The sequence below is a fragment of the Triticum urartu genome, chromosome 4 (genome assembly GCF_003073215.2).
Source record: "Triticum urartu cultivar G1812 chromosome 4, Tu2.1, whole genome shotgun sequence".
Lineage (NCBI taxonomy): Eukaryota > Viridiplantae > Streptophyta > Magnoliopsida > Poales > Poaceae > Triticum > Triticum urartu.
Window position 1 is genome coordinate 63,219,322 of NC_053025.1, and position 13,811 is coordinate 63,233,132.

Sequence of the window (13,811 nt, forward strand, 5' to 3'; positions counted from 1 at the left end):
TTGAGATCGACAGCAATGCACCAACGACTTCTTTCAAACCGCCATAACTTTGGCAAACAAACACTTGCCGATCATCTTGAGAAAGACCATGCCTCCACAGTGCGTTATACAAATATTCCATGCTATCAAAGGCACTTCCGATCTAACAAAGATTCAAATGCCAAGCCTAACAATGAATAACAACAAACAACCACATTCTAAAATGTACTAAACTTGGATATGCACTTTGTTACTTCATTTTATAAACCGTTATAAGCGCTATAATTTCTTTCATTTATCTGATTTAATTGTCCCAAACTCCCAATACATATTTAAACCGTGTTGTGGGCTTACAAGAGACAAATGACAAATTCACAATAATGGGCCAGCCAAAGTTACTTGACCAAGCGATGTTAATCCACTTACTCACTTCATGACCATCCCTCCTCCAATCTCTCACTCACCCTGTAGTTTCCACTGCATCGCCGCTGCTCCTCTGCATCGGAGAGACGACTTCAATTGCAAGATCCACTCCCGCACGCACAAGATCTAATTCCTCCAATGTACACATCGCGTCACCAGGTTAGTTCGTTAGCTGGATCCTCACCAGGTCAGGCTACCTCAACCACTTCCAAGTGAACCTTCACAAACAACACAGTATTACATCTAAAAGATAACAAGTAAATTCGGAGTATTTCAGTTTTGAGCTGATAATTTTTTCCTAGAGGCAAGGTCAAAGATAGCAAAGTTTTACTTTTGAAACAAAGGCAGTAGTGTAATTATTAGCCATCATTAAAATCAATATTGTCTCATGAAAATGCCTACCCTGTTGACCCACTAATGGCAACTACAAAAATGTTTGGTTCATCATGCCTAATTCAAATTAGCTTCAATGCCTCATGTTTACTTCCATAGCCTGAACTGATAAATCACTGAAACTTCTTCTCTGCTAAACCTATGTCTACTTGCTAATCAACACCCGAGTAATAACATGGTAGATCATCATACATGTTTATCTCTTGTTTTCTTGATGTCTGAGTAACAGTATATGCATGTGTACTCTACAGTTTAAACAAGCTCAATGCCCTACTATTCTGGTTGATAGCTGACTGTTGAGTCACTGGCACTAAGGTTGCTAATAGAACGATGCACTTACAGAGAGTCCATGAACAAGATAGCAAGCAGAAAATATAACATAAAATAGAGATGTAATTCCCCTTTGTACTATGATGTATATGCTTGTTTAGGGCAGACCATATATCTTCAGAAATCTGTACCTTATCAGCTATTTGATTTGGTTACCGCAGTTCGGTCTTTTCCCTCTTGTGAGTTCTGCACCATCCTCACATGATTCATCAACAACCACCAAGAAACGATCAGCAGAAAAAAAATCAAAGTGAAATCAAATGGAATCGCATGTGTAGGTAGTAGCGAAGTACGATATGCCACTCCATTGGCACTTCGCCTGTACACCATGCAACATCAAGTGAGGCATGAGCAATAAAGTGATCAGATACCAACATCATGTATTAAGCACAAATCATGAATCAATACCAGAGGACCAAATAGTGTCACACCTCTGTACTAACAACCGAACTATTTTTAGAAGAACAGGGAGGCTCTAACAACCAACATTTTAGCATGTCATTTGTTTAACAACCAAGCCGTTTACCAAGCAAAACCACAATAGCTAAATCTCCCAAGAGCATACTTTCAGAGAAGCACAGTCTAGATCATGCACCCACAAATAAACGGCTTGGTTTTCAACTGGCATAACGATTTCCTCCCTACCGCAAGCCTCTGCCTGCAGCTTTAAACTGAACCATCAAGTTCGAATGTCATTTATTTACAAAAGTATTGCTATGGCAGTCTAATTTCCCAAGGGCAGGGGTGCAATATACTTTCAGAATATGCAGTTCAGATCATGCAGTTAGAAATAAACTTTATGGTAGTAACTCTACAGGACTTGCTATTCAATCATCTTTTCTAGTACCCATTTTGAACACGATACAATGATTAGCTCCTATTATGTAAGGTCACACTATTTAAATCGAGAATTGCTCGCATTTCATGATTTTTTTAGTTATCCTAGTAGTGTTTACTTGCACATCAAGAGTATCACAGTTACAGCTAGAGAGGCATTGTCCTATCATAATTTAAATATCAGAAGCTGACAGGAGTAATGTAAATACATATGGTCGAGACATAATTTTGTAGCAAAACGTGACAGAGAGGCAATAGATTACATGTGAAGGCACCCACAAAAGATTATTACTCCCTCCGTTCACTTTTGTAAGACCATTTAGACATTTAAGACAAGACTCAAAACAATTCAATTTCAGCTGTCTGAAACGTCTTATAAAAGTGAACAGGGGGAGTACAAGAGCAGACACAAGGATCAGAACACCAAGTAACAATTAGAATCTGTATTGCGAGCTCCCTTACCCCATTCTATTTTTTTCTTGACATTCAAACCTAAAACAAAGTAATTCTTTTTAATTTCCAAAGCACAGGTGAATATGACAATACAACTTGTCAAACCAGTACATTGACTCATAGCTCTGTGTCTAACATTCAAATCTAAAATTAAGTAACTCTATTTTGTTCTTAATGAAAACAAAAAGGACCTCAGAAAGCCCAAGTAGCACCAAAAAAATATAACACGGGATATTAAAAAAACACTGAAGCATCAGAGTAGAGAGTAATTATCAAATAGAAACAAAAGGAAAACAAAAGTAAGAAGCTCCCATCCCCCGTCTGTTTTTGTTTCTTTCACTTATATACACCAGATCAATAGACAAGCACTTTAACTATAAAAAACATAATTCCTAATTCAAGAACACAGTTGAATATTGGAGCACCACATACTACTCTTCGTAAAGTAAAACAAAGCATGTGAAGTCTCGGTTGACGGACGTTGCTTAGGAAGGATTCAATTATGCTATTATTCAGTAGGTACATTACAAAGCCTGTTCATGCTAACAGTAGTAGATTCTTGTAATCACACTTCATGTTCTATTTTCTAAATAAAATAAATGATCTCGCTATAGCAGAAAACATACATGCATATAGCTGACTGAATTACCTCGCAAAGGTTCTGTTCTTACATTTCTACATCTCCCTTGGTGCTGAATATATATAAAACATCAGACCAACGCTTAACAAGATTTTGATACTTCAGGTGATAGGAGCACATCCTACCAGAAGTTTAGAACAAGATGCACCAGAAGAACAGATAAACTGAACTGTAGACAGTTACCCCAAACACATAACGGGAACTGACAAACTTAACTGCAACAAATCATTATACTTCACATGAGCAAAAGAAAATAGAACCGAAAGAGGAAGCACAAACCTTGGCAGCAAGAATAACAGCATGTGAGCCGACAAGATGGTGGAAGAGCGGCATCATCTGCAACACAAACAGAAAGAACATAGGAAGAACTGATCAGACAGATAAAACACATGAAAATGTATATAAGACAACCAATGGTAGTACATATAGGTGAATTAAAATGCATTGGGTCAGCCAAAAACAGACAAAACATAACTGATGAGAGCACATAAAAGTAGAAATATGGGAAAGGAAGTCGACGGTACAATAGACAAATTGTAATGCATGTGCTAAAATAAATGGGCTCATCCTAGAGTCGTAGACCACCCGTCAAATAATCACCACAACACATCCAAGCAGAAATCCAGGGAATGTCAAAGGCAGAATAGACAAGCTCCAAAATCGATCTAGCTAGTCCAGGCACGACAGGGGAATGGGCCGCTGCAATCAAAGTTACATGCAAGATTCAGTAATAGATTACTTCGTTGCCGCTGACTCAGAACTGAACTAAGCTAGGCATACCCGCTGGATTCAGGAACAGATTACTTCGTTGCCGCTGACTCAGAACTGAAGTAAGCTAGGCATACCCCTGGATTCAGGAACAGATTACTTCATTGCCGTTGACTCAGAACTGAAGTAAGCTAGGCACCCGAGCACCGCGCTAGTCTGCTAGAATCCAGCGGGTATGCCAACAAATATCCTCGTTTGATATGCCAACAAAGATCACACACACGGGGAGGTTGTCAAAACCAATACATCAGCACACATCGCTTTCAGTAGGCAAAAATTGAGCAAGGGAGCGGGAAGGAACCCAACCTTGATGGCTAACGGCATGGAGGACCCAAGAACCAACTGAGAAGGAAAGAGAGAATGAGTAACATATCAGCTTATAGACATTTCATCAAACACGTCAGGAGCATCGTACCGAAGAACACATCACGTTCTTATGACAACAATGAGCAGCATAGAATGCAAGGAGCAGTAGCAAACCGAAAAATGAGAGCAGCCCCGTCAATCCTGCAAGAGGAAAGGAAACAGAAGAAAGGAAAAGTGAGGAATCAAATCGCACAAGGTAATAAGAACGAGAAAGTGGGGTCAGTTTCATGAAAGAGAACACAACACCGCCGCTGCTGCTCCCATCCACCCAATTAATGCTTGACAAACCCACAACAACAATTATAGAAAATCAATTATATTATTATAAACAGGTCCATCGAGGCAACATATCTAAACATACAGGGGACAAACATATCAACATGGCTAAATATTCTCCTAAAAAGCATGAATAAACAAAGCAAGAAGACTGATCCATCGAGCACAACATATCTAAACATAACATCCATCTATTGTATCAAGCAAACTGTCACCAAAAACATGTAGGAAGGAGTTATCTTCGGATTCTCAACCTCTCCAGCCATCGTAATGATTGAATCCCAATAGTTGAGGTTCCAAAACAGAGTGTTTAGATACTGGCCCCAATTCACATTGTCCAGGTCCATTTCAAACCATCTTGAAGGTTCAATATGTGGACTTCCTATCAATCAAGATAAGATAGAGACATCTACTCTGATGTAATAGACTGACGTAAAACTAATGATTTGCAGTATATGATAAACAACCTTTTGTACTATATAGTGTACGTTAAAAAATCCTATCTTGATAACCATGATAGAAGAAAGACCTATGTATCCCTGCAAACAATTATTCTGCTATTTTTTTCTTGTTGTTGTCATAATCAGGCACTACAACAACTATCCAGATTTAAAAATGCCCAGTTCTAGACTCTTTTTTATGTGGTATTGCTAGTTCTTGTGTATCCCAATAACCTTACAAAATCAACACTAATAAGCCTTTTGAATGATTAGTGATTTGCCTAAGAGTAAAAGCGCGCAAGTATATTCATTAACTGCCCTCGTACTACCTGTAAACTGCGCTTTGGGTTCGGAACCGCCCTGCATCTGGGCGCTCGGGCAGCCATGGTCGTGGATCCCGCAGCCGTGGTGGTGTTGAGGAGCCAGAACAGGAAGCCCACAGGGGTGCTTGGTCTCGAATCCGGCCGGCCGCTTGTCAATCTAGGGGACATGGCGATGACGATGGCCTACATCTGCACGCCCGCCATGGTGCTCATCCTTCTGTTTCCATTGTGATGGCCTACCTACAGAAACCACCCAACTGTAGGGGTCATCCAAAAGAAGAAGAGGGGACGGGAGGAGGATGGAGGGCGTGCGTGCGTACCTTTGAAGCCTAGGTGCTGCAGCCCGTCGCAGACGTCGAGGAGGACGGGTGTGGGACTATGGTTCCGCCCCCATCCATGGCCTTCCTCGAGAACCAGGTGGACGACGGCGCGCTGGTGCCGGTGCCGCTGCGGATCTGGGCGTCGCTCCGCTCGATCTGGGGCCTTCCCTGACCTTCCCTTCCCTTCCTTTGGAGAGGAAGGAAGGTGAGGGTCGCGGGAGAGGGTGGAGCGGCGATGCTGGAGGGAGAGGAGACCCCCGGAGTTGGGGTCGAGTGGAGAGCGGGGAGGGATGCAGCGGCTGCGCAGGGTGTGGCGCCGACGCTAGGGTTCGTGAGTGGAGGGAAGAGAAGCGGGGGAGAGGCGGCTGGAGCGGCGGAGCAGAGGAGAGAGACAGCTAGGGTGTGCGAGCGGCCAGAGATGCGGGCTGATGGTCCGTGTGTGTGGGGGGGGGGGGGGGGGGGGGGGGGGGGGGGGGGGGGGGGGGGGGGGGGGGGGGGGGGGGGGGGGGGGGGGGGGCTCGTCGTGTGCACTATCCTTCATCCTTTGTATGTTCAATCCTTCCGATATTAGGGAGCTATTATAAATATTTTCATTCTTCTGGAATTACCGTGACACACTTGCAATTTAAACTCTCGAGTCTTTTCTACTTTGAGTTGCTCTCTAACCTTGCCATTTATTCTTTCGTCATTTTCCGGAGCTCCACCAAAAATCCGAATATTTTTGGACTCTTCATTACCTTGAACTTATTCAAACCATTTGAATTAAATTCAAATGGATTTGAATTTAGATCTCTCAATCATGGCCTTTTCTATTTTCCCGGAACAAGCACATTTTTGTGAGTCTGGGAAAATTATCTGCGTGTCCAACTTCTTCCCCTAACCCCTCTTTCTTTTCTTTCTTAATCTCTGTTTTTTTCTTTTCTTTTAGTAGAGAGAGAGCCTAGCCTTGCCTCTTGGGCCTCCTGTAGCCGCAGGCCCAGCAGCAGTCAGCCCACTCCTCCCGTAACCCTAACGAGCATCTCTCCATCGACCTTTTCCTCTGACGCCGCCTCCTATCGATCCCCTAGCGCAGCCGAACCCTTCTCCTCAGCGCCGCAGTGTTGGGGAACGTAGTAATTTCAAAAAAATTCCTACGCACACGCAAGATCATGGTGATGCATAGCAACGAGAGGGGAGAGTGTTGTCTACATACCCTCGTAGGCCGTTCGCGGAAGCGTTATATCAACGCGGTTGATGTAGTCGTACGTCTTCACGTCCGACCGATCCAAGTACCGAAAGCACGGCACCTCCGAGTTCTGCACACGTTCGGCTCAGTGACGTCCTCGCCTTCTCGATCCAGCAAGAGGGGCGAAGTAGTAGATGAGTTCCGGCAGCACAACGGCGTGGTGACGGTGTTGATGAAGAACAATCTCCGCAGGGCTTCACCTAAGCACTACGAAAACTATGACGGAGGATAAACTAGAGGGGGCGGGGTTTCCGGCACACGGCTTGGTGTTTCTTGATGTGTCTTTGGTGCTAGTCCTACCCCTCTATTTATATGTTGAGCCCTGGGGTCGAAACTTGGAGTAAAAGCCTCCTCAAAGTCGGTTTCACCCGAAAGGCAAGAGTCCTTCTCGGACTCCAGGGCTAGACGTGTAACGCCCCGGATGTAACTTTCCCTATTTGTACTCCAACTCTTGCCGTTTCCGGCGTTAAGTTCTTTTATTTTCTCGGGTTCGCATTTTTGTCTCCGTGTGTTGTTGTCGTTGTCATGCATCTCATATCATGTCATCATGTGCATTGCATTTGCATACGTGCTTGTCTCATGCATTCGAGCATTTTCCCCGTTGTCCGTTTTGCATTCCGGCGCTTCGTTCTCCTCCGGTGGTCATTTCTAGCTTTCTTTCGTGTGTGGGGATTAAACATTTCCGGATTGGCCCGAGACTTGCCAAGCGGCCTTGGTTTACTACCGGTAGACCGCCTGTCAAGTTTCGTATCATTTGGACTTCGTTTGGTACTCCAACGGTTAACCGAGGGACCGAAAAGGTCTCGTGTGTGTTGCAGCCCAACACCCCTCCAATTTGGCCCAAAACCCACCTAACTCTGCTCCATGTCCTAGAGTGTTCGATCACGATCGCGTGGCCGAAAACCGCACCTCTTTTGGGCTCTCCTAGCTCCCTCTATGCCTATATATACACCTCCCATTCCAATTCGCGGATCCTCTCCCCCCTAACCCTAAAAATCCCCGATCCGCCGCTCCGGACGTGTCCGGCCGGAGCCGGACAACGTCCGCCGCCACCGCCGCCCAACCGCGTCGCGCCACCTGTCCCGCGGGGGACCGCTTCGCCGCCGACCGCGCCAGGCCCGCGAGGCCCACGCGCGGCCCTCCCCGCCGCCGAGCCGGGCCTGAGGCGCCCGCCCGCGCCGCCTCTTCCCCTCCCCGCCGCCTCGCCGGCCGGAGTTCGCCGCCGGCCAGACCCCGCCGTGCCCCGCCGCCGCACCAACGCCCGCCGCCCGGAGCTCGCCGCCCCGCCGCGGGACTCCGGTGACCGGAGCCGGGCCCGGCGCCGCCAGCCGCCGCCCCACCGACCGGACCCGCGCCTCCCCGCTGCTTCTTCGCTCGCCGGAGCCGTCAAGGCTCGCCGGCGATCCTCGGGCTCCGCGCGCCCCGATCCAGATCGGATCCGAGACGGCTACAGTAAACCCTAATTTTCGCGAGGTTGTTTTTTTTGCGAAGTCCTGAAATTCTTGATCCATATGCCCCTGTTCGAGACTCCGTAACTTTGCATCCGTAGCTCCGATTTGTGCATATAGCATATCAAAATGTTCATCTCAGAGAGTACATCATTTCATTCCATTACATCATTTTCATTTGAGCTCATCTTGGTGCCCGAAATACTGTTAGAAGAGGGCTACTTGAGTTAATTGTCAGATCTGTTAGTCCGTTTAGCACTTTTGTCATTTTTGCCATGATTAATGTGTGCATGATATGCCCATGAGTTCTTCATATGTTTTGTTAAGGGTTTTGCCATCTTTCCAAAGGTGCAACCCATGTATTTTTAGGATGTGTGTGGTGACTTGTGCAAGCTTACGAAATGGTGCACTTGCTAATTCTATTTTCAGGGACTTAGTAATTTCACTAAGTCCTGGGATTGTTTATCTCATGATGCCATATGTTCTTGTTGTTTCCTAGTGATCCGTGCCTCTTTTGAGGATGATCAGTAAGGGAGTTTTGTTAATATTGTAGTGATCTATCCATCCATGTCTTTGTTTGCAATTATGGAGCACCCTAGCTTGAGTCAATCGAGCTCTACTTTTGCTTCGTTGCGAATCTGGGCAGATCGTCAACTTGTTTGCGATTTTGCCGCTGTTATTGTGGTTGATCCGTGCATGCTATGCCATTGTTCTTGCCATGTCTAGCTTGTATTTTGTGCCTTCTTAAAGAATGTATACTTGTCTTCCCATGACTTGCACCGTGGTGAGTGCATCGAGCTCGTAAACATGCCTTCGTGAGTTATGTTTCAGCATGTCCCAGTTTTCACTAAGTCTGGAAACTAATTATGTTTTTGCTATGTTCGTGTGCTTGTTAGTATATTTTGTGATCCCTTTTGGCTCAAGGTTACTAAGGGACTTTTGTTAAGCTCTTTGAGTAGCTCCATGCCATGCTTTGCTTTGTCATGTTCAGGTCCTGTAGCATGTAGTTTTGTTGCTCCGAAGAGGGCTATATGATCTGAAATTCCAGACAAGTGTTAATTTCACTAAGTCTGAGATCTGTTTTACCATTTGCGTTTTTGCCATGCTTGTTTGAACCTGTTAATGGATGAATTGGCCGTAGCTCAGTGCTAGACTTTTGTTAAGCATCTTGTGTGCATCCCTGCCATGTTTTTTGTTGTCATGTTTGGGTGCTGTAGCATGTTCATTTCGTTGCATTTAGATGCCTACTTGCTGTAAATCGCAGACCGGTGTCATATTTGAATCGCTTGCCATTTCCAAACCGTAACTCCGATTCCGGCGTTCTTTATATCGTTTTCAAGCGATTTCATCTCATCTTTCCAGTGGCACACTTGGAATTCCAAGTTGAGGCCAGGTTCATGCATTTCCTGTCATATCTTGCATTTTGCATCCCGCATCGCATCCCGCATAGCATATCATCATTTCATCATATTGCTTGGTCTTGCACGTGGTTGATTGTATCCTTGTTGCTTGTTTGTCTTGTTTGAGTAGAGCCGAGAGACGAGTTCACTAACGAGGAGCCCGTTGAGTTTGCTTTCGAGGATCCAGTCAACTCTGACAACTGTGCAGGCAAGATGACCATACCCTCGAAATCACTACTATCTTTGCTATGCTAGTTTGCTCGCTCTTTTGCTATGCCATTGCTACGATGCCTACCACTTGCTTGAAAGCCTCCTAAATTTCCATGTTAAACCTCTAACCCACCTTGTCCTAGCAAACCGTTGATTGGCTATGTTACCGCTTTGCTCAGCCCCTCTTATAGCGTTGCTAGTTGCAGGTGAAGATTGGAGGCCGTTCCTTGTTGGAACATCTTTTATTTACTTATAGGGATATCATTATATTGCCATGTTATCTTAATGCATCTATATACTTGGTAAAGGGTGGAAGGCTCGGCCTCTCGCCTAGTGTTTTGTTCCACTCTTGCCGCCCTAGTTTCCGTCATATCGGTGTTATGTTCCCGGATTTTGTGTTCCTTACGCGGTTGGGTTATAATGGGAACCCCTTGATAGTTCGCCTTGATTAAAGCTTTTCCAGCAATGCCCAACATTGGTCTTATCATTTGCCACCTAGCCTTTTTCTTTCCCTTGGGTTCTGCAGACTCCAGGGTCATCTTATTTTAACCCCCCCCCGGGCCAGTGCTCCTCTGAGTGTTGGTCCAAACTAGAGCCCCTTGCAGCGCCACCTCGGGGAAACTCGAGGGCTGGTTTTAGTTGTACGGATTGCTTATCTGAGTGTGCCCTGAGAAAGAGATATGTGCATCTCCTATCGGGATTTGTCGGCACATTCGGGCGGTGTTGCTGGTCTTGTTTTAACCTGTCGAAGTGTCTTGAGTTACCGAGATACCGAGTCTGATCGGAACGTCTTGGGAGGAGGTCTATTCCTTCGTTGACCGTGAGAGCTTGTCATGGGCTAAGTTGGGACTCCCCTGCAGGGATTTGAACTTTCGAAAGCCGTGCCCGCGGTTATGGGCAGATGGAAATTTGTTAATGTCCGGTTGTAGATAACTTGAACCTTAATTAAATTAAAATGAATCAACCGAGTGTGTTACGGTGTTGGAGTAATGTTTGCGCAGGTTGCTCTCTAGTTTCTCGCTCGCGCTTTGCCTCCTCTTCTCGCTCTCTTTTGCGAATAAGTTAGCCACCATACTTGCTAGTCGCTTGCTGCAGCTCCACTCATATTTTACCTTGCCTTACCTATAAGCTTAAATAGTCTTGATCGCGAGGGTGCGAGATTGCTGAGTCCCTGTGGCTCACAGATTACTATCACACCAGATGCAGGGCCTGATGATTCCGCTCCAGGAGACGCGTATGAGCTCAAGTGGGAGTTCGACGAAGACTCTCAATGATACTATGTTTCCTTTCCCGATGATCAGTAGTGGTGCCCAGTTGGGGGTGAACGGGACCGCTGTCGCATGTTGGGTTCTCTTTTATTTTGGCGCCGTAGTTGGGCCTTGAGTGTATGGATGATGTAATGTTATTTATGTACTTGATTGACGTGGCAAGTGTAAGCCAACTATGTTCTCCCCTTTTATTATTATATTACATGGGATGTTGTGAAGATTTCCTAACTTGCGACATATGCCTTCAATGCGATTATATCTCTAAGTCGTGCCTCGACACGTGGGAGCTATAGTCGCATCGAGGGTGTTACAAGACGCCAGGGTTCCCGGCGTCTACCCCCTAGACGCCAGGGTTCCTGGCGTCTAGCCTCTGGTCTCCGCAAAACTTCCTTTTGCACTTTCCAAAAGCCTCGTGGGCTTTCCCCTTTGGCCCAGATAAAGTGTTCTCGTGCCCAAACATTTCGGGGAACATCCAGAACCCCTTCCGGTGAATTCCGGAACCCTTCCGAAGATCAAACACTACTATCCCATATATCAAACTTTATCTCCGGACCATTCCGGAGTTCCTCGTCATGTCCGTGATCTCATCTTGGACTCCGAACAACATTCGGTCATCAACATACATAACTCATATAGTACTATATCATCAACGAATGTTAAGCGTGCGGACCCTACGGGTTCGAGAACTATGTAGACATGACCGAGACACCTCTCTGGTCAATAACCAATAGCGGGACCTGGATGCCCATATTGGCTCCTACATATACTATGAAGATCTTTATCGGTCAGACCGCATAACAACATACGTTGTTCCCTTTGTCATCGGTATGTTACTTGACCGAGATTCGATCGTCGGTATCTCAATACCTAGTTCAATCTCGTTACCAGCAAGTCTCTTTACTCGTTCCGTAATACATCATCCCGCAACTAACTTATTAGTTGCAATGCTTGCAAGGCTTGAGTGATGTGTATTATAGAGAGGGCCCAGAGATACCTCTCCGACAATCGGAGTGACAAATCCTAATCTCGAAATACGCCAACCCAACAAGTACCTTCGGAGACACCTGTAGAGCACATTTATAATCACCTAGTTACGTTGTGACGTTTGGTGGCACACAAAGTGTTCCTTCGGTAAACGGGAGTTGCATAATCTCATAGTCATAGGAACATGTATAAGTCATGAAGAAAGCAATAGCAACAAACTAAACGATCAAGTGCTATGCTAATGGAATGGATCAAGTCAATCACACCATTCTCCTAATGATGTGATCCCGTTAATCAAATGACAACTCATGTCTATGGTTAGGAAACATAACCATCTTTGATCAACGAGCTAGTCAAGTAGAGGCATACTAGTGACACTCTGTTTGTCTATGTATTCACACATGTATTATGTTTCCGGTTAATACAATTCTAGCATGAATAATAAACATTTATCATGATATAAGAAAATAAATAATAACTTTATTATTGCCTCTAGGGCATATTTCCTTCAGTCTCCCACTTGCACTAGAGTCAATAATCTAGTTCACATCGCCATGTGATTTAACATCAATAGTTCACATCACCATGTGATTAACACCCATAGTTCACATCGACATGTGACCAACACCCAAAGGGTTTACTAGAGTCAATAATCTAGTTCACATCGCTATGTGATTAACACCCAAAGAGTACTGAGGTGTGATCATGTTTTGCTTGTGAGAGAAGTTTAGTCAACGGGTTTGCCACATTCAGATCCGTAAGTATTTTGCAAATTTCTATGTCAACAATGCTTTGCATGGAGCTACTCTAGCTAATTGCTCCCACTTTCAATATGTATCCAGATTGAGACTTAGAGTCATCTAGATCAGTGTCAAAACTTGCATCGACGTAACCCTTTACGACGAACCTTTTGTCACCTCCATAATCGAGAAACATATCCTTATTCCACTAAGGATAATTTTGACCAATGTCCAGTGATCTACTCCTAGATCACTATTGTACTCCCTTGCCAAATTCAGGGCAGGGTATACAATAGGTCTGGTACACAGCATGGCATACTTTATAGAACCTATGGCTGAGGCATAGGGAATGACTTTCATTCTCTCTCTATCTTCTGCCATGGTCGGGTTTTGAGTCTTACTCGACTTCACACCTTTGTAACACAGGCAAGAACTCCTTCTTGACTGTTCCATTTTGAACTACTTCAAAATCTTGTCAAGGTATGTACTCATTGAAAAACTTATCAAGCGTCTTGATCTATCTCTATAGATCATGATGCTCAATATGTAAGCAGCTTCACCGAGGTCTTTCTTTGAAAAACTCCTTTCAAACATTCCTTTATGCTTTGCAGAATAATTCTACATTATCTCCGATCAATAATATGTCTTTCACATATACTTATCAGAAATGCTGTAGTGCTCCCACTCACTTTCTTGTAAATACAGGCTTCACCGCAAGTCTGTATAAAACTCTATGCTTTGATCAACTTATCAAAGCGTATATTCCAACTCCGAGATGCTTGCACCAGTCCATAGATGGATCGCTGGAGCTTGCATATTTTATTAGTACCTTTAGGATTGACAAAACCTTCTGGTTGTATCATATACAACTCTTCTTTAATAAATCCATTAAGGAATACAGTTTTGTTTATCCATTTGCCAGATTTCATAAAATGCGCCAATTGCTAACGTGATTCGGACAGACTTAAGCATAGATACGAGTGAGAAA

At 44.7% G+C, this 13,811-nt stretch overlaps 1 protein-coding gene across 16 annotated transcripts; it reads right to left on the reverse strand.

Annotated features, from left to right (window-relative positions):
• Positions 1-220: 220 nt before the first annotated feature.
• Positions 221-5,994, reverse strand: LOC125550678. Of its 16 annotated transcripts, none has more exons than XM_048713731.1 (9): positions 5,549-5,994; positions 5,235-5,468; positions 4,254-4,330; positions 4,130-4,165; positions 3,335-3,391; positions 3,181-3,257; positions 3,065-3,107; positions 1,257-1,345; positions 221-620 (listed from the first exon to the last, which is right to left on the reverse strand). In XM_048713731.1, the coding sequence occupies exons 2-7, from the start codon at positions 5,269-5,271 to the stop codon at positions 3,083-3,085; spliced, it is 309 nt and encodes a 102-aa protein (XP_048569688.1). In that variant the 5' UTR covers positions 5,272-5,468; positions 5,549-5,994; the 3' UTR covers positions 221-620; positions 1,257-1,345; positions 3,065-3,082. The 16 variants fall into 16 exon arrangements, 3 of the variants coding, with proteins under 3 accessions (XP_048569688.1, XP_048569687.1, XP_048569686.1); XM_048713730.1 differs by having other exon boundaries at positions 4,239-4,330; XR_007301783.1 differs by lacking the exons at positions 221-620; positions 1,257-1,345 and adding an exon at positions 3,580-3,754 and having other exon boundaries at positions 3,063-3,107; positions 3,836-4,165; positions 4,239-4,330.
• Between the last annotated feature and the right edge of the window lie 7,817 nt (positions 5,995-13,811).

Coding starts and splice junctions, on each gene's coding strand:
- LOC125550678 (XM_048713729.1), bottom strand. CDS start 4,418: ATGAAACTGACCCCACTTTCTCGTTCTTATTACCTTGTGCGATTTGAT. Junction 4,166..4,238: donor AGAACGTGATGTGTTCTTCG/GTACGATGCTCC, acceptor TTTCCTTCTCAG/TTGGTTCTTGGGTCCTCCAT. Junction 3,392..4,129: donor CCATGCCGTTAGCCATCAAG/GTTGGGTTCCTT, acceptor TTTGTGTTGCAG/ATGATGCCGCTCTTCCACCA.